Source organism: Melospiza georgiana, chromosome 2 (assembly GCF_028018845.1).
Source record: "Melospiza georgiana isolate bMelGeo1 chromosome 2, bMelGeo1.pri, whole genome shotgun sequence".
NCBI lineage: Eukaryota > Metazoa > Chordata > Aves > Passeriformes > Passerellidae > Melospiza > Melospiza georgiana.
This window is the reverse complement of record NC_080431.1, coordinates 75,604,541-75,624,784: the sequence shown is the minus strand read 5'-3', so window position 1 is coordinate 75,624,784 and position 20,244 is coordinate 75,604,541. Positions and strand designations below refer to the sequence as shown.

The following is a 20,244-nucleotide window of genomic DNA, read 5'->3' as shown; positions in this document are numbered from 1 at the left end:
AAACTTTTTACTCTGATGTTTCAAAAACTGAGAACACTCCAAGAATAAGTGTATCATTCTGCTCATTAATTTTATGGGTGGGACTGAAACTCTCACCACAGTAATTTATAAGCTGAGAACTTTAGAACAGATTTATCAAACACATTATTTGGTAAAACACGACTGAACTTGCTAAATATATCTCACCAACCTCATGTGAAACTTCATAGTAACATAAAATTTTAAACGAAAACAGCCTTAGAAACATCTCATAGCAATATTGCTCAAAGCAATAGCAAATCATGACAATAAAGGCAAATCTATTATCAGAATGGTCAAGTCAACAAGAGCGAGATTTCCTACAGTTAGTTCTATGTACCTACGTCACTTTACGTTGTAATCACTATCTTGGTAATCCACTTAAAAGAAAACCAAACAAATAAGCATAACATATATTTCAAACAAAAGTATCAATTTATACATAGGTATTTAACATTGCTACAGACATACTGGAATTCTAACACAAATAAACCTCATTCAGAATGCAATTTGATTATATTAAATGTCTGTGTCCTTCCAAATCTTAATTTTCCCTCAGGTTATAATCCAGTTAGCTTTTCCAGCCTAAAAGCACAATCTTTTTCCATGTAGCACCAGCTATGACTTGTACAACACGTTTTTAGTCAAATTTCAACCTTCTCAGGTAAAAAAAAAATCCTTTACCTGAGAGCTGATACTTGTGAGCTCTGTACATTCTTGTCTTAGTCCCCATTTTTTTCAATTCAAACAGGTCATAAAACTTTCAGTCTTAAACTGATAATCTGAAATCATAAAGCAACCTAAAACTGGTTTCTTACTTAAGTACATTGTTTCCATTCAGTACATTTTTATTCTCACTCTATATTAAGCAGGAAGGAAGAATCTGGAGTGGTGCACAAGTAAAGCAAAAATGCACTTTATTTCAGATGCACTGAAATGTTAAGGAGGACTAGTCACAAAAGTCTCTGGAAGATGAAAGTTACCATTTAAGAAAAAAAACAGTAAAACAATTGATTTCATGTATCTTACTGGAGAGTGTTTCTCTCGAGCCTGGGGCTTGGAGGCTTATCTTCCAAATGACACTTAAAATGCAAGCAAATTTTCCTAAACACCAATTTCAGTTTTGAATTGACTATGATCAGGATAATTGAGTGCATGGAAGGATATGCCTCAACTACAACTAAGGATACTGCAACTTTCACCACATCTTTACTTTGAGATGTCGAGAGTATCAACAGAATTTGAGCTACAAAACTGGAAAGATACAAGATTAAGAAAGAAATAATGGATTTAATAGCATTTAGGTGAACATCTATCATAGCATCCGTGAAAGTATCTGCATAACATTGCATTGTCTTTCTGTGTTTCCACAGAGAAGTAATTAACAGAGCTGAGGTCACCACAGAGAGTACTAGAGGGAAAAAGCAACCTACAAAGTAAAGAAGCAGCAAATAGAGAGATGAACTATCCCAGTCCATGATATCAGCTGTGCTATTTTCTCTGCAGTTCCCTGTTGAGCTGCATAGGTAAGTGTTGGGTGTAATCCATAGTAAAGGAAGAGAAGTCATAGAGGAGATCACCAGTGATCCAAGAAGAAGCCATGGGACCATCCCAGCTATTCTGAACTTGATTTGCAGCAGCAGCCAGTGGGTGGTATTGATTATTTTTACACAGTACAGTACATAGAGCCAGGTACTGAACCACAAGCTGCTGTGGTTTACAAACATCCACACAGCAGCAAAGTCCTTGTACACTGAAGCCAACTTGAACACATCAGCAAAGTAGAGACTGTGGATGTGCATCAGAACTGTCGCTTGCAAGATAAATCTTGATGTGCTCAGTAAGATCAGGATCATATCAGCAGAAGATGTCTTTTTGCTTTTGATCCAATTAATTATATTAACAGTTGTAATAAATCCATTTCCAATAAATCCAACAACAACTTCAACAGCTACAATGCTTATTGAAACCATAAGAAGTGGTGGCAGCATCTTGCTGCTTTGGTCGCTTCTGCCTGATTAGCCTGTGTAGCTGTGCAGGAAGTTGAGCAGTTCTGATGGTATCTGGCTAGTCCCAGCTCCTGCCTGCTCACCTTATATCTAGGAACAAAATGACCTCTGGAAATGACAGCAGGTATGGAAATGATAGTGAGAAATTATCAATGTTCTTCCTGAATGTACAAAGCAGAGAAAGATTTCATAATTAATTCTAACCTTTTACGTGCATAAGATTTGCCTATGCTTTTCCTTAGGGGTGTGAGATAGCCAGCTGTATTAAACAAGCCATCTTGTGTCCAGCTCTTTATATTCTTGTCTAGAGTGACAGAAAGCCCTGTGGCTCTCTGGTTACAGCAGTACCTGACTGTGCGGAGGGGGTTGCAGCATGAAACCCAACAGAGGCACCAGTGTATCTCAGCGAAGATGTCTTGTATTGTAACTAGTATCTTTCAGGCTGCATTGAAGGTTTATAAATTATAACCAGACCAATTAGTTGCAACCACTTTAGCAAGGAGAAAATTACACAGCCTCCATCCCTATTCTAGAGGAGCACTCCAGACAACAAGGCTGTCTTTATCCAAGGATTATTGCTGAATTTAGCTGACCACTTCTTATACATAGTCACATATATGGGATCGAAAGATGACAGTAGCCGATGTGCAGACGGCAGGTTAGTCAAGTAGAGCAGTCCACCTAGCAGAACCCAGTTAAAAATCCCACTCTCTGCAGCTGTTTCACTCTCTCAGTTTCTATCTCACCAGCATGCCACAGTTTGATACTGAATTTAGACCTGTTCTTCTTTATAGACTGAAAATGTGTCATCCATCTTCATCCATGTCTTTATCTGATGCTGTAAGGAGCGCAGTCCAGAACAGTGGTGGGCCTTACTGATCTGCATCCTGTCATTGTTCCATATTTATAAACAAATATGTCTGGTTTAGAGAACAGTGTGTCCTCACCTTCTCAATCCTAGACTCATGAATCCAAGTTATGAATACAATATTTGAAAATTTATATTGCTGGTATATTATTTCATGAAATACAGAAATATTAAATAAAATGATGAGTGTAACAACAGGGTGAAAAGCAGGTGACATCATTCGGCCACTGGAAAAAGTCTTAAAGTTCATTTGGCAGTAAAATATTTACTGATTTTGTGGGAAAGTTGATATATATTTCTGGAGTCCATTTCTTGACAGAGTAAAATCTTTCAAAGTCAAAGACTGAGCTTCTAATCTGGACATGGTAAGAATTGTCAATTGGATTTACTACCTATCAATACTTTCATGCTTCAAGTTTTTGTTGAATTTCTAAGACAATAAGTTAATAGTTATTCATTAACTTATTAAAATTAAAAGCTAGATTTAAAATCTTCATAGTTTTTGTTTCTGTCAATCAAAGTTTCATTCAGCTTAGATTTCATTTTAGGTCCTTGCAATCTCAAAAACTAGGAGCTTTTTCCTCTAAAAACTGAACATGCTTTTGTTATCACAACACTGCAAACTATAAAATATAATTGAGACATATTTACAAAACATTGTGTATAAGTTTCAGATTTTAAAAGCCTAAAAGAATAGAACAAACAAACAAATTTAAACGAAAAAAAATTCATATGTTTACATTTTTTAACATTCTTTACCAAAAGTATTCAAGAGTGGAAAAGACACATTTTACTAAGGAAAAACATCACAAAGCCTAACTCAATGACTACTGTGTATTTTAAAGCTATATGCCTACAGCTTCCTGTATACAGAATGTGCATTACATAACTATAGTAGTCAGTTACTTCAAAAATGTGATTTTTAAGATTCTCAAGGGAAAGTAACACTGTATTTTTACGTACTTGTGAAAAAACAGCACTGCAATTATGAAGTGGGAGAATCAAAACCAGAAAATACATTCTAGAAAAGTGCATGATTGAAGCAAATTGTCAGATATTCCAACAGTTCCAAAATTCTGTTCTATCTTTGTATCAAAAACTAAAATTTGAAAGACAACCATATCTGAGCTTTACCCACTTATTTGATTTTCCTGTGTATGAGCCCCAAAATGGGAACAATTTACTGAGAACAAAGTAACGTTCCTACAAAAGAACATTCCACCATGGTGAACTCCCACCAGCTCCTTCAGAAAATAGCTGCCACTCAACCTATGCACCCCAGTGATATTTAATCCTCAACTCAGGTAGAGGAAAAAGCCTGTTCCTCAGTGCTCGGTCAGGGACCTCAGTCTGATGTGCTCTGCTCTCAGGAATGGCCTCTAAATTTTGTCTTGCTTTGTGCCTCAGTAACTCAGGAGCTCCACAGCGAACGGCTGTGATCTCCAAGGGTTCTCCAGAGTATGAGTCCACTCATGGATGCTGGTGACACACACAGGCAGGCACCAAAGTACAAGAAGCTGGCATGTGTATCACTGCAACTTGACCACACTTGAAGCTGGTCCAGACTGGAAATTATTATCATCTCAGCCCCTGGTATACAGATCCTTGAAAGTGCTCATTCCCCTTACTGCTCTTTCCTGACCTCACAGATAGGGTTGCCACATTTATGCTCATTAGCAGACCTCCTTTTGGGCCACAGAGTTAATCATCATGGTCAGGCCAGATTTATCTGGCAGAGGAGACACAAGGGATCCTAAAATATGTCAGACTGCCTTGAACTTATCCTCTGAAAGAGCACTTGAGTGAACTAATAAAAGCAATTGAGTCACAAAGTAAAGCAGACCGTAATTTCTTGAAAATAATCACAGTACAATGTTAGCATGAGCAAATTATAAATATTAGAGAAAAGTGTCTGAATTTATACAACAATTTCCCTTGAAACATAAATCTCACTTTATGAGAACAGAGAAGACCCAGAGAAGTCAGGTTCAGCTCACAGATATCACCTTTCCTCCTTTGATTCATGCATTTCAATTAACAACAGTAATAAATATGCTTCACACAATCCATATAAGGGTTTTAATTGTTGAAGTAGTAGAGAAACTTTTGCAGCAGAACAAGCAGTTTTCAAATCTTATGAAGCTCAAATCTTGTGAATCTGTTCAGCTCATACAAGATCCACAATGCACCAGTTAGTGGTATCTGGTAAATATTTTGGTATTTCAGTGTTAGCGAGAATTGCATGAATATAATACTGTAATTTATTTCTGATATTGTCCAGAAAAATGCATGCCTTGGAAACGTTGCTAATTGTCGCAGACATCTTTTTATGAAAATCCTTTCCTTGGGATTTTTTCCTCCTGAGAAGCTGAGAGGTCTCAGGGACAAAATGTAAACACTGGTTATCTGCTGCTGTGGAATGCAACAGGTGGATCTGTGATTGGTCTCATGTGGATGTTTGGAATTAATGGCCAACCACGGTCAGCTGGCTTGGACACAGTGTCCGAGCCACAAACCTTTGTTACCATTCATTCCTTTCTATTCTTAGCTTACCTAGCCTTCTGAGATGAAACCTTTTATTCTATTCTTTTAGTATAGTTGTAATGTAATATATAGCATAAAATAATAAATAATGCCTTCTGAATTATGGAGTCAAATCCTTGTCTCTTCCCTCATCCAAAGACCCCTGTGAACACCATCACAGCTAAGGAATCATCCAACTATGATCACAGCTTCACAATTTTTAGTGAAAAGCGGCTTCTTTGAAGATAGAAGAAATTACAACATGTCCAATACAACTGGATTTTTTGTCTCTTAAATTTGTTGCCACTACTCAGTGTCAGGCTGGATAGAGCTTTGAGCAACCTGATCTGCTGGAAGGTGTCCCTGCCCATGGAAGTGGGGGTTGGAGTTAGGTGGTCTTCACAGTGTCTCTCAACTCAAATAATTCTATAATTCCACGATTCCATTCCATCAGGGATGGGATCCTATAGTCTTCCTCCTGTCTCCTATCTGAAGGCAAAAGAATACCCAGATGTAATCCTGGAATTACATTTTGAGATTATATCCAGAGAAAAAATCATAGAAGAATTTCAAATTTTTACTTAGATCCTAAAGATGTTATGACTTCATTCAGCAAGTATTGACCATTTGCTGATGACTACTGTGTAATTCTACAAAAACTGAATTGCAGGATTCACAAAGCAATTCAAGAAACCAAGAATGAACATTACCTTGCTCACAAAGATTCCATTTCCTGATGAAAAGAGACAAGGGCATGAGAATAATTTGTTATTGTTTATTTTGTGTTGGAGGAAGGACACTGCTTTCTAGACAATCATATTTAATTAAATTCTGGTGGTGTAAGAGGCTATAAGACCATCATGACATTTGTTCACCTCTACATCATGAGCTCCTTAGCAAATAAGCTTTTTACAACCTGTAGTAAATTGCACACAGCATTTATTGTATCATAAAGCCCATCTCTAATGGAAACCTCTGAACACCAGCATAAGACAGTGAAGTACAGCTACTATTAAGATCCTTACACCAAAATAATTGAGTAAAACAAAACATGGGAGAATATGTCTTGTAAAAGATGCACAAACTAGCCTACAAGAGAAAACTTGCAAAAATGTTTTAGGAAAGCCATTAACATCTGTGTTTAACAAACATGGACAGAATGAGCATTTTTGGTTCTACTAATGGCTGATTGCATCTTCAACACTTTTAAAAATAGTTTAGCAAGTGTTCCCCAGATGTTTGATGAGGTATAGAAGACTTGTGAACCTCAATAATATATCGTGTCTGTGGAAAGCAGCAATAAATTATGCCACTGTTTAACACATCCCAGACTTTATATTGTACAAAAAAGTAATGTTGCAGATATCTCAAAAATGAGTGTGAAAGGGTGATAATCTATTTCACCATTAATTTGCAAGTTGTCATGCCACAGTCATTATTGTACTGGAGATAATGTACTGTTAATTTCAGTACCACAAAATTATTTATTGTTTCTTTTAGGAATGACTGTCAAAATAGAAACCCCAACAGGCTCAAGTGATGGAAAGAATCCTCTGTAATTCATGCAAGGGGTCAAGAAGATCAAATCATATAAAACACATGAAAAGGAAGACGCAACTTTAATTTTAGAGAGGTGAGAATGCACCCCAAAAGCAAGGAGCAGGCAATAGGTACAAGCTAGTGAGGGTTATCAGTTGCTCCTTGACATGATCAAAAGGAGATTAATATGGATTTTCATTAATTCAAGACAGTATTTGTAAAGATGAGTTTATGGTTTATACCACACAACGTGTGAAAGGTTTGTAGACCTCTTCTGATCATGTTGTTTCTTGCTATTAAGGGAGTCAATATGTCCAAAGGAATGGTGTGCTTTTCTGAGCTGGATTTCTCTACAAATCAAACAAGATTAAAGAAAGACTGTGAATTTGGTTTACCCTATTAAGGAAAATGTTAAAATTGCACACTAGAAGTTGAAAAATCATTGAACAATTAGCGAGTTTCTGTTTGACAGTATTCTCAACTGGTCCAGCTTCTCTATGGATTCAGGAAATTTTCCTTTCTTCTTTCCCCTCCTCAAGGGAAGCTTTACCTCTTTGGCTTAAACAACTCCTGTTGTTGAACTATGAATTGTTTTTCATATGTCCTTAACTAGACTGAAAGGTTAGACAGCTGCTTCTGGTTTCTCTTTTCCCAAACCATAGCTGCAAGTAAAAGCCTCTTATTTTCCATATCCATTACATTTTATGGTTAGTGCATGCTTTCCGCACCACTGGATTTTCCTGTTCACAAAGTTGTCAGGGACTACAGTGAAACTTCACGCAGTGATCCTTGCACTAGACTCAGCACTTACAATTTGTGCTTAGCTTCATCCAAAGAGTAAACACACATTTCTTACACAGGTGACAGACTTCTATATTGAAGCATATTTTTTGAGCCAAGTTCCTGCATCTTGTGTTTTGTTTCAGAAACCCTGCCATCATCAGCAGTTGCCCATTTCATGACTCCAGTTTGGAAATAGCATTCTTAAAAAATATCTCTATTCATTACAATCTTTGTAGCATACACCTTGCCTTAAGATTGCTAATAAACTGCCAGCACCCAAAGTACAATCCTCATAGTGGATTTTTGTCACAAGTTAGGTTACTTTACTAAATCACAGTTTGTGTAGATAAAGCACATGAAAGAGAACCCATCTTTTCATTTCCACTACCACTTCAGCTGGCTTTCTTCACTATCTCTCTATTCTTGAATAATGAAAAAAGCACTAGGAAGTGATAAAAAAAACCATATTTTAAAAGAAATTAAGTATAAAATGCTAAAAATTACTTCAGTCTTTTTTATAGTGCAGTGGTGCACTGAAGAAAGGAGACACATTGATAAATTAAATCCCTTTCTAAAATGTAAAAAAACCTGCTTCATGAAAATACTTTTTAATGTTCAGGTAAATTAGTTCCATGTAAACTGCTTCATATATCATTTTACACTTAAAAGAAATGGTCTTTGACATTGTTTTAGGAATGCTGTTGTAGTCTTTGTAAATTATGTTTGAAATTGAGAAAATATGAATCTATGCTTCCTGTTGCAATGAATCTATCAAATAGAAGCACTCAGTGAAAAATGTTATGTGATGATATCATTAAAGCATTTACCATCAGGATGCTACATAGACAACTGCAAATAAATAATTTTTCATTAAAAAATTTTAAGTGCTTACTTTTGCCAAAGCTATAACTTTAATGTAAATGTGCCTTTTAGTATGTGTAAGTACTAAGACCATAAGACTTTTTGAAGGCCATTACCACTTCAGCACCATTGGCAAACAGCCCCACACTGACTGATGCTGGGTTCACTTATATTTGTATAGCCACTGTGCCATTTTGACAGCCAACTGCAATTCAAATCCCTTTTTCAATACTCTGCACCACCTGTGATGCAAATTTAACTTAATCCTGATTTTCGTGGCTTACTAACACTGAATCCAGCAGAGATTGTTATCTGTTTGGAAAAATTCGCATTGGAGTTCCTCTTCATAAACAGTATGAAGAAAGAAAAAGTGTGTATCCTGATACTATTTTTTTTTAATGCACACCATCTCAGTTACAGTCTTTGTACAATGCTGAGGCTGGTTTCACTCAGGTTTTTTTCTGGATTCCCAAACATAAAGAAAATAAAAAATAAACTCCAGTTCAGTCACTTATTTTGCAGTAAGCAAATACCACATTGCTGGGAGCATTTGCTTGGGGTAGCTCAGTGCAATGAAACCCAACACAAATGTTCCCAGATATTATTTCTCAGTGTCCTATCAATTTTTTAATTTCACAGTGATGAAATGTTACTTTGTGTGATTACTAGAGCTAGGAGTGAATGATGCATGAATTAGAGAGGTGACAAACCCTTGAGAAAGTGTTCAGCACAATGACACATCTGCTTACTCCATTTAAAGAGCAAAAAATGAAATTCTTCCCAGGTGAGAAGGATGGAGACAAATGATGGTCTCTTCCTAGGACTGACTTGGAATATATTCAAAATCACAAAAACCTTGTGCATTTTTTTCCTTACTTTTAGGTTAAAATGCCAAAAAGATCAATTTATCCAATCACAAATTAATTTCTGCATATGGACTTTTCCTGGGACATTTATAGTCATGCTTCCATAAAGTGAAGTACTAACTAAACTCTTCAGCAAGGGGGAATAGTCAGTTGTGGAGGTTAAAATTTGTAGGTGCATAAAAAACTCTCATATGAAGAAGACCAATAGGATTGATGATTTATTTTCTCTTCCAGTACATGAAATAGGTGACATCAGATGAAAGAGAAGTTAAAAGCAAACAAAATAAGGTTGTTTTCCACGTAAAACAGAGGGAAGATGTGGAACTCCTTGTCATAAGATATATCTGCAAGAAAAGGCTGCATGGATTCAAAGGATGAACAGACTAGCACACAGGAATGAAATCAATTGGGTGTTACTTAAATACATAAAAACCATTTCTGGTTCACATAATTCCTGTAAAAGTTTAATGTCTGGGAGAGTAATAGAAGCAAGTAGAATTTATATTTGCTCAGTTTGTGCAACCTTCCCTTAGCTCTCTGCTGGCTATCAAGGAGAGGTAATTGCAAAGGCAGAACTTTCATCCCAAACAATGTGATTGAAATAATGCTACTGTCTTATCCTGACTCATGATATCTTTTAACAGTTTTCAAATTATGATAAATCATGGTTTCAGCTATGTCCAAGTAAAAAATGCAGCCCTGGTGCCACATCTATAATTACAGGTATCATTATATCTGTGTGGAAGGGAGAACTTCAGAAGGGATAGTGACCCTGCAAGATAGGCTGGAAGAGTGGACTAATGAGAAGCTTATGAAGTCCAACAAGAATGAAGTCTTGCACCTGACAAAACATAGTCCGGGAATGCAGCAAGGCTGGGATATATACCTGGCTGGGGAGAAGCTCTGTAGGGACCAGGAGCTTCTGATGAACACGAGCTCCATTTAAGTGAATAGGGTGCTGCTATAGCAAATAAAGTCAACAGGACCCTGCATCAAAGAGTGCTTCAGCATCAGAGATAGAGAAATCACTGCACCACTCTGCTCAGTGCTTTCCACACAACACCTGGAAATTTATTTTTTTCCCCTTGATACAAAAATAAAAGTGTGAACAGGCTGGAAAGGGTCCAGAGAAGAGCAAAAATGATTATCCAAGGAAAAGTTTGCCATGTGAGGAAAGTCTGAGAACTGCTTTGTTCAGCCTTGAGAAAACAAGACTTAGACATGTCACCATAATCCAGTATTTAAAGGCTGGCTACAAAGAAGACTTCCTCTTACAAGGAGTGCCATCGAAAAGATGAGGGGTACAAGTTACTCCTGGGGAGATTATGGCTTACCCTAGAGGAACATTTTTCACAGGGAGAAAAATCAGCCATTGGAGTAATCTGCCTGCGTAAGAGGTGTATTCCTGAATGTTGGACACTTTGCAGATTTAGTTGAACAGAGTGCTGGGCCATCTTGTCTAGACTTGTGGTTTTGCTTTTGCCAAGGAAGGTTAGACCAGATAATCCTTCACGTCCCCTTCCAACCTGGCATTCTATGATTCTGTGATGGATTCTATTTAGATTAGGAAATGAACATGACCTCAATCCCAGAAAACAGTTTAATCCCATTGTGCCAAAGGCTGTAAATACATGCACACCAGTAAGAGCAGTTTTGTCCCATGTAGCATACGGACAAAATTAGTTCCAACTACAATTTTATTGGCTTCAGAATGGCCTTCCAAATGAAACAATTCTGTTCATTCAGAAAGATTTACACTGCTGTTTCAACTCATTGCTCTTCATATCCAACAATAAAACAGAAGCTCAAATTCTGATTCAGTTGTATGACTAGCACAGTAAAATACAGTGGAATTATTCTTGGTTTACAGTGTAGTAAACAAGAGAATAAAGTTCATTTCAGAAATGGCAATTAGTTATTCAATTCAGACTCAATTATTGATTTTGTTGCAGAACATCTCATTCTTCTTTTAGATGCTATTTCCCACAGTGTTCAACTATTTTGCATTTAGCTTTACTATGCACATCTGTCTAAATCCATAACTTTCACTGGGAAAGAAAAAGCTTAAAATGATCTCCAGGATCTTTGCTGCAGATTTTCTTTACCCGGACTTCAACTTTTAAAAATTATTATTATTATTTGGGATGAGAAAATAGTAGGAATACCACAAAAACATTGACAGATTTTTTTCAAATTCTGAATATCAAAACCTGTAATTAGCTTTCATGGCTGGACAGGTCTGATTGTTGAGATTGTCTCAGTGCACATAGATTACACATTGATAATTTATTAATAAGAAAAGTAGAATTAAAACACAATTTAGTGCTCAGATCCATATGAGACTGTGCAATGTCTCCCCGTGTCAGAGAATGATTTATCCTGCATCTATCAGATGATGCTGCTTTGCTTATGCCAGAGCTAGTGCCCCGCTAGTTCCCCATTGTGGGGATTTTTTTCACTGAACTGAAAATTTACACTCCGAAATAAGTATGTGTATTCTGCAAACCCAGCAAATTCAATCAGCTCAGTGAAAGCACTGAGATGAGCCCCAGAGGCAAGTTCCCATGTGATGCAGCTGAGACCAGGGCTGGAGAGGGTCTGGGAGAAAAGAGGGCAAAATGGAGCTGCTCTTTACATCCACAGCACACGGGCACACAGATGGACACCACTGCACCACGCAAATATGCAACAGCAGCTTCTGGCAGGCTGCAACATAATCCTCACAGTGTTTCATAAACAACTTCAGGCACCAATTAACTATTTTGTCTTAAGATCCCCAGGGCCTCAGACAAGAAAGATGCTCTGTGCTGTAGATCCAGCCAATCTGCTCTGTGTGGAGACACCAGGTCATTTTGGTTATTTTGCTGTAGGGCCAAGAATCCATCTGTGTGTACTAAGCAGCTTAGGCCAATGTGTTCACATTCTGGATGGATTAAAAATAACAGTCCCTGTATGGAATATTTTAAATGCTGTTTAAAACCTAACCCTCAGCTGTCTGTTATCCCAGACTCATCTTTCATCCACTCTACTTATCTTCATTCTCTATTCAAAGCTGGTTAAATATAAGCTTATTTATTAATTTTTTAAAACAGTGTTATTTCACCAATTCAGAAGCTTAATATTGGCTTCAATTAACCAAACTTATATTAGAAGTTACAGAAATTTCTACCCTTCTTTTGTCACTCAGTTTCTCCCCTTCTTTTGTCACTCTTAGACAGACAGTGATTTAAGGGGTAACTTTTCAATGTGTATTTGAGAGACAGAGATTTGAATCAAGTAAAAAATTTATGGACTGAGAGCTTACAGAGTTGTTTTGTGAGACACTGGAAGCATTTTGATTTAAGCTATAGATACAACAATTCCAGAGGTTTGTTTGAAACCCAGACAGCCAGTACATTTTATTTATTTCCCTCCTATCCCCACTCCCCTTCTGCACCTTTATTATGGATATGGGTCAATCACATCCCCTTCATTCAGGAAAGGCTTGAGTCTGACTTTTACAGTTGGGATTGCTTATCAAGTCACAGCAGCTACATGCTCCTCTTCAATTCCACATCCTTTTTTAGATGAGCCAGAAGGTCAATTTGATGACTAAGGACAGTGAAACCCAATTTGTCATTCTGCTGTGCTTCACCAGGGTGCCTTGTTATTTTAAAGTCCCTCTTCCTATGGTGGCATGTTCTTGTCCCCATATTTCACTGTCTCCCAGGGGAACATCCATCCTCTTATCTGATACCACCTTGCCCCCTGGTGACATGTTCTCATTCTTCTCTCCATCTGGGTCCTGCGGGCCTGACTTCATTTTCTGCAGCATTTGTTCAGGTTTTGTTTTGGTTCGCTATGGGTTTAGAACATACCCTTTTTTTTTTTTTTTGTGTGTGTGTGTGTGTATTGGAAATAAAATTTTACTAATTCTGTCTCTTTGTGATATCTAGTTGAGTCAGGTTCCTCCAGTCTGCAAGAAGAGCCCAAGTTTCTGTGCTGCTTTCAGCCACAACTATATATATGAATTCATACAGGCAGGAGTTCTGCCACAGAGTTCAGTTATTACAGAAATCAGAAGTTCCTTTGCCTCTATCAGCATGGAGGCAGATGGGCAATGATATTTGCCATGTAGGAAATTAATTGGGAAATGGGAGGCATAAAAAGGGTTGGGAAGAAAAGTGCTAAAGTGAGGCACTGATAACCTGGAGGCACAGGGAAGGATTGTACAGATGTCCCTTGTACATCCTGACAAACTTGGTGTGATGGGCTAGGCTCTGACTTTGGTTTTGACTGAGTTAATCCTGGTCCTTTCCTTTTAATTTCCATTTAACAGATGGTTATAAAACAAGCAGAGACATCTCCTGTGTTTGTGGGAAATGCTGTGTCAGGAGCTGGTCACCATTCTTCCCACACAAAGAATTCTGACTTTACATTAAGGTGGACATTTGAAGTGCTTCCTTCACTCAAGGCTCTGATTCAGCATAATCCTGCACATTAAAGAGGTGTCATTTCTTTGCATCTGCTAAATATAATTTCTGAAGGCACTAGCTTCCAGTGAGACCTCTAGAATCGTTTTCATTAATGCATGCAATCTGCCTATGCTATATTATCTCTCAAAAAAAAAAAAAAAAAAAAAACTACAAAATCCACCTCCCCTGTAAAGGTCATATGGGCTCTGAGCAATCCTTATATGTCAAAGCTGAGAAAACAGATGACAGAGAAGCTTATTGCCTAAAAATATTTTATCATGATAACTTGTTATGAAGCACCCTTAAATCAGAGGCAATATTATTAAAAATATTTTGCTGTCTTTGTTTAATGTTAATACTACAAATATAGTAATGAGAGATATTTTTTCCAAACTGTTCCATTCAAGTAATGAAATAGTATTTTGGACTCACTGTTTTCATTCTGGTCTGTAATCACCTTTTAGATCTGCTGTGATATAAAAGTGATTGATAAGTTGTGAGGCTGGTGGGGAGTATTACCAGAAATCAACAAATGCATTAGCACATCTGCCCCACACTAGTGCGGATTCTGCGTGATGGACAGCACATCAATTTCCAAATATTGAACATAATGGTGAGCAAGGTATCCCCAGATCTTCAGGAATAGGCACTGGATCTTTTTGTGTGACCCAAGAAGAAACCACCTCTATGAGCTGTACCAAGATAGTTTTCAGTAACACCTACTGCATTTGGGGGGCTGGCTGGTTATGGCATCTGTTTTCCTCGCAATCATCTGGGCAGTCTTCTGTTTTCAGAATCCCAATATGCAACTGTATTTTTTCTAAGATAAAAGACACTAATGGGATCCTTGATAAAGACATGCAAGAGAAAACAATGTAGGCTGTTGGCAGTTTCTAAATCTCCCTGCTGGTTCACTGCATACCATTATTCTCTGTGCCATGACATTTACTGCTGCTCATGAGAGGTGCTGTATGGGGCTGCCAAAGATGCTATCAGAGAACAGCACTATTGGAGAATCTGCATGAATGTGACCAGACAACTAATTTAACATTTTTCAGTCAGCAGTCTATAGTTCTTGGAAGAAAACTGTATGGTGGCAACAACAAAGGAGCAATGCAAAACAAACAAGCAAAAAAATCCCAGGCCTCTGCCTGGAAGGGAGACAAACATTTTGACAAACACTGGAATTAATACAGAAGTTTTGCAGAATTGTGGCTTAGGCAGATTTGTTTTCCCAAACAGATTCATCCATCCTTAATCAGCGGCCCCAGCTGTCCCTGCTGGGAAAATCTGCATCTCTTTTTCTGCTTGTTGCTGGCTGTGCTGAACTGGCATTTCTAAAAGTAATTACCCCACAAACTGCAGTCGAACACTCAGAAATAGTAAGAATTGTTAATTCTGTGCCAGCTATGCTGGTTTGGCTAGCTGAAAACACCAGTTCATCTCAGCAAGAGAAGCAAGACTCACAGGGTGACAAGGGAAGCCAGGACTTTACTAACAGGGACAGGTTATTCAGCAGCTGACTGGGAAGGGGTGCCTGGCAGCTTATGAAATGCAGATCCAAGACACTCTCTAGCCTACACTTTAGAGAAGTGCTACACAAAAGAAAGAAAACTCTGTGTGTGTGTGTGTCTGTGTGTCCATACACACCTACTCAGACTGGAGAAGGGTCTGGAGCATGAGTCATGAGAGGAGTGGCTGAGAGAGCTGGGGGTGTTTAGCCTGGAGAAATAATAGGCTCAAGCAGGACCTTATCACTCTCTAAGCTACGTGAAAGGAGGCTGTAGCCAGGTGGGAGTCAGCCATTTCTTTCAGGTGGCAAGCAAGGGAATGCGAAGAAATGGCCTGCAGTTGTACCAGGGGAGGTTTAGACTGTACATTTGGAAAGAGTTTTCAAATATTGAAACAGGGTGATTCTGTGGAACACAGAACTGAGCTGTTGAAAAATTAATGCTCTTATTTACTGCAAATAATTTCTAGTGATAATATTCTATTATCTTTTGAAATAATAACTTGATTTGAAAAACAGCAGCCTTAATTTTGTTCTACCTATAGTTTAGAAGCAGTGATATACTCTAAGAAAGTAGTTTACAATGCAGAAATCAAAATTCAGTAGGCAAACACTTTAAATCACATTGCAGCTCAGAAATATGATGGTATTGTCTGCTCTTATTTGTATTGTCTAAGCGTGATCTGCACAGCTATTATCACCTCACAGACACATGCACCACATCGTCAAATTTGCATGAGAACAACAGCTGTCAAACAGCAGTAATTACAAGAAAGTACCAGGGTGAAAAGAGGCAGCTATGAATTCACATTGGCAAAATTACTGAATTCATCAGAATTAGCTTCTACATGACCAAATGGGATAGAATCACATCTACATCATGACGGTCCTCCAAGTACACAAAAGTTAGCATTAATTAAAATGCTTGTTTTCCATCTGTACTTTGCAAACCATTTCTACCCAGACTGCCCTGTGTGTGCACACTCCAGCAGGAAGTTTGCAATCCAGACATTTACATTAAGATCCACATTTTCAGTAACAAGATGTGGCACACAAAGAGCAGTCACAGCTGGGAGCAGGGGATATCATCACTGGATGCAAGGAGCCTTTTGTGTGCCTCCAGGCCAGTTATGTGATGAGTCTGCTAAAATACCTCAAGAAGTTTTGGCCATGATCATGGGGATTACCTACATATATGATCAGTGACAGAGAACATCCTTTGTGACACCACAAAAGCAGAGATTGTGACATAGCAAAGAAAATATGTACAAATAGGTCCTTACAGCCATTCCTTGACATTCTGCACCTGTGCTAGTGACTTCAATGAAACAACCAATGTGGCCAGATGGGAACGGACTTCCTTTGTCACACCTTCAGCCCCTAACCATTTATTTACTTATTTATTCACTCACAGTGTATTTTGTATAATTTAGTACATTTGTTACAATGCATCAGTGAGTTCAAGTCTCAGTGGAAATATTGGTTTTGCTTTCAGAAGGGTTTGTTTGTTCAGTTGTTTTGGGTTTTTTTGGGGGGTAGGGGGAGGTTTGTTGGTTTTGGTTTGTTGTTATTTTGTGGGTTTTTTTTTTTTTAATTTTCCTTGTTTATAATACCTACATTTTAGCATGTTTTGTGATTTTAACACAGCATTTAAATAAAACACCCTAGAATGATGAGGTAAAAGGCAACAATTTAAAATAGATATCTAAAATTTTGAAGTATCTCTGGTAACCCTTTTACAATAAATATTACATTTGTTATTGCTTCACTATACTCATTGAATGCCCTTTTATTCCTGTTTATGTTCTCATTATAATTCCATACAATTATTCTTTATAATTTTACTCTAGTATCTGTATTATTAACTTCCAGTACTATAGAAATATAATAAAAAAATGTATATAGTTAGTAGTCCATGCTAGCCTGGGACTAGCACCTGAAATCTGAACTTAAGCCTTAATTAAGGCACCATGAGGAAAAACCATGATCTTTGTGCTTAGGCCAAGTTGTCACAATTAGTCCTGAGAAAACCTGTTTTGTTTTTCTTATTATTATTTCATTCAGACAGCAAACTATGATCCTTGATGCCAAAGGCTGCATCACAGTCTAGGAAGCACTGGGATGCTGAGTATCTGTGCCAGCCATGAATGATACATGTGAGAGGAGTGAGGTTGTTCTGTGAGCAGAGTTAAAGTGAGTTTTGATCATCTGATCAAAGAGGGCTGTAAATCAACATGGGCTTTAATGTAGCGAATATAAAGTTTTGTTCCTTCCCAAATGGAGCTGAGTTGCTGTATGTAGGGCAGGGCTGTTTATAACAGAGTGCTCCACTGCTTGAGCTGTCATTTTGTACTATGTGCAGAGGCGCTTCAAAAGAGTGGGAAAAAAGAATGCTTGCAAATATAGTTTAAGGGTTTTTTAAACTTTGAGGGACCTGTCTGGCTTCAATGCTTAGGTAGAAATCAGAATTCTGTGTTTCTATGATGTAAACATTAGTCTTTTTATTTTGATAGGTTATAGTTTTACATTGACTTCAGCCACTGCAAGTAAGAGCGACTTTCATTACATGTGAAGTCCATTTAAACACCTAAAGGCTTCTTAGATGAAACTATCTCATGTCTTCTTGTCATCGAGGTCAAGAGAGCTGGCTGTTTTCTGTGTTTGGCCTCCAAGATGCATTGAAGGAATTGTACACTATAAATGCCAATCTCTCCCTGCCAACTAAAGGAGGAGGTTATAGCTACCAGTGTAGAAAGAATAGACAGAGCTGCCACGTCCAGTCACCCTTGATCTCCTCAGAGTGCAAGAACCTGTCTGTGCATGTAACCAGGAGAGATGGGTGTCAGAGTGAGTGGTGTGATCTCCAGGGATGACTACTGTACCAGGTTCCAGGGCCCCAGGATGCCTGCCAGAGACTTGCTTGGATTCAGAGAAGGGGCAATCTGTCCATGCACATGCAGAGACCCTAAATGTTCCAGAGGAACCACACATCCAAGCTTCTTATGTCACTTGCATTGACTAACATTACCTAAATCCTGCCTTTCTCATTCAACTTGAATCATGCAACACAGAGAATAATGTCTCCATGAAAGGCTCCATGAAAGAAACCTATGTTTAGTAGCCTCACACAGGCCTTCATTTTGTTTCATAATATGAGGATTGTGCATGCAGCACGATGTGCTAGGTCTGTCTCAGTCCATGCATGAATTATCCAGTGTATTTTCTCTGCCTTAGTACTGTTCTACCAGAGTTAATGCTCATGGGAGAAATTGTTTGAAAAAATGAAGTATGAAAACAAGTTTTGCTTTTAATGTAGCAGAAAATAATTCTAAAGGGTGAATGACACAAACTCCACATTTAAAATAGGGACCTAGAGTATCAAGAAAAAGAACAGGAAAATTATCTGGATGCCAGGATTCAAACAAAATCAGTGAATCCCCATACTGAACATAAGCTCTTTTATTGTTGCAGAGTTTACTTTGAAAGTAAAGTGTCTTCAGGTCATGCATGTCAGAATAAAATTAAACAAAAATCTACCCAAACACAGATTGATATCCAATTTCTTTAATGACCTTTTCAAATCTTAGAAAGTTATTTCTACTTCTACAGAACTGAAGAACATGGACTATTTTAGAAACCTCTATGGACAACACAATAAAAACAAAAACAATGAAGACACCAAAAAATGAAGGCTCTACATTGCAGTTTGTGTCATGGCCTAATTTTGCAACTCTAATTTTTATATTCTCACTAAAATTTCTAATTTATATAGAAAATCCGTGGACATGGCTTTTGCCAAGTGCTGAATAAACTGAGATGTTCAGAAAGGTCTGGCAGCAAAATGCCCTTTCACTGAGAAGCTGTCTCATCACAGAGTCTGCTGAAGTTCTGTGCAATGTTCAGCATGTCCATTTGCACCTGCAGACTCTAAGCCCTGCCAGCTTACAGTGCATTTACCTCTAGTGTACCAGACAGCAAAGAAATGGAACCAGCTTTACTTTAAATGTGCAAAAGTGAGTTCTGGGTAATATCCCTGTGAGTAGAACAACAAATGTGCAATGAGTTAGGAACAGATGCCAGCTCCTTAAATATTGACTCTATATTTAAGGATCTGCTTTTTTGCACATAACTGGAGTTTTCCTGAAGATAAAGCCTTCTGATTTAGTTTGAAGGTCCTGTCCCTTTATCTAAAGCACAAATAATCCAAATCTTAATGGCCTATTACTGACTGTGTACTTAGCCTGGATCAGTTCCAGAATTTGCTTATCTTATTATTGTGGACAAAATTAAGTGTGACTACAAGCCTTACAATAATTCATTATGGATCCATTCCAGGTTCTCCTGAAGAAGAAATTCTATTTCTGATAGAATTTCACTAGTCCTAGATCAGCATTTAAGACAAATACAATAAGAACAAAGCAGAAGAAAAAAATGCTTGCATTTCTAGTGTTTGCAAACACTTTGGGAAAGTTGTCCTTTTTTATTGAAACTTTTTCATTTAAAGTACTCCTGGCCATCTCTCTTCGTGATAAAAGAGATGTAGAACCTAAGTTATAAATGGGATGTAAGAATGAAATACAAGTTTGTCCTGTCTATGCGGGCTGTGCCTGCACATAAAAACAGTTAATTATCGCACTGATGTCACAATTTAAACTCTGGACGGGCTTGAGAAAGGGTGGTGGACTGAACCTTGAGCCACTGTGTTCACTAAGGAACTGAATAAGTGTTATGGGAGCCCTCAGTTATTACAGGCATTAATAACAAATCCCCTTGGCAGCTCATGTCTGTGTGCCAACCAGTTTCTCTCCATTTC

At 37.8% G+C, this 20,244-nt stretch overlaps 1 protein-coding gene across 1 annotated transcript; it reads right to left on the bottom strand.

Annotated features, from left to right (window-relative positions):
- Positions 1–1,043: 1,043 nt before the first annotated feature.
- Positions 1,044–2,009, bottom strand: LOC131096881 (taste receptor type 2 member 40-like). Its single transcript, XM_058045523.1, has one exon. The coding sequence runs from the start codon at positions 2,007–2,009 to the stop codon at positions 1,044–1,046; it is 966 nt and encodes a 321-aa protein (XP_057901506.1).
- Between the last annotated feature and the right edge of the window lie 18,235 nt (positions 2,010–20,244).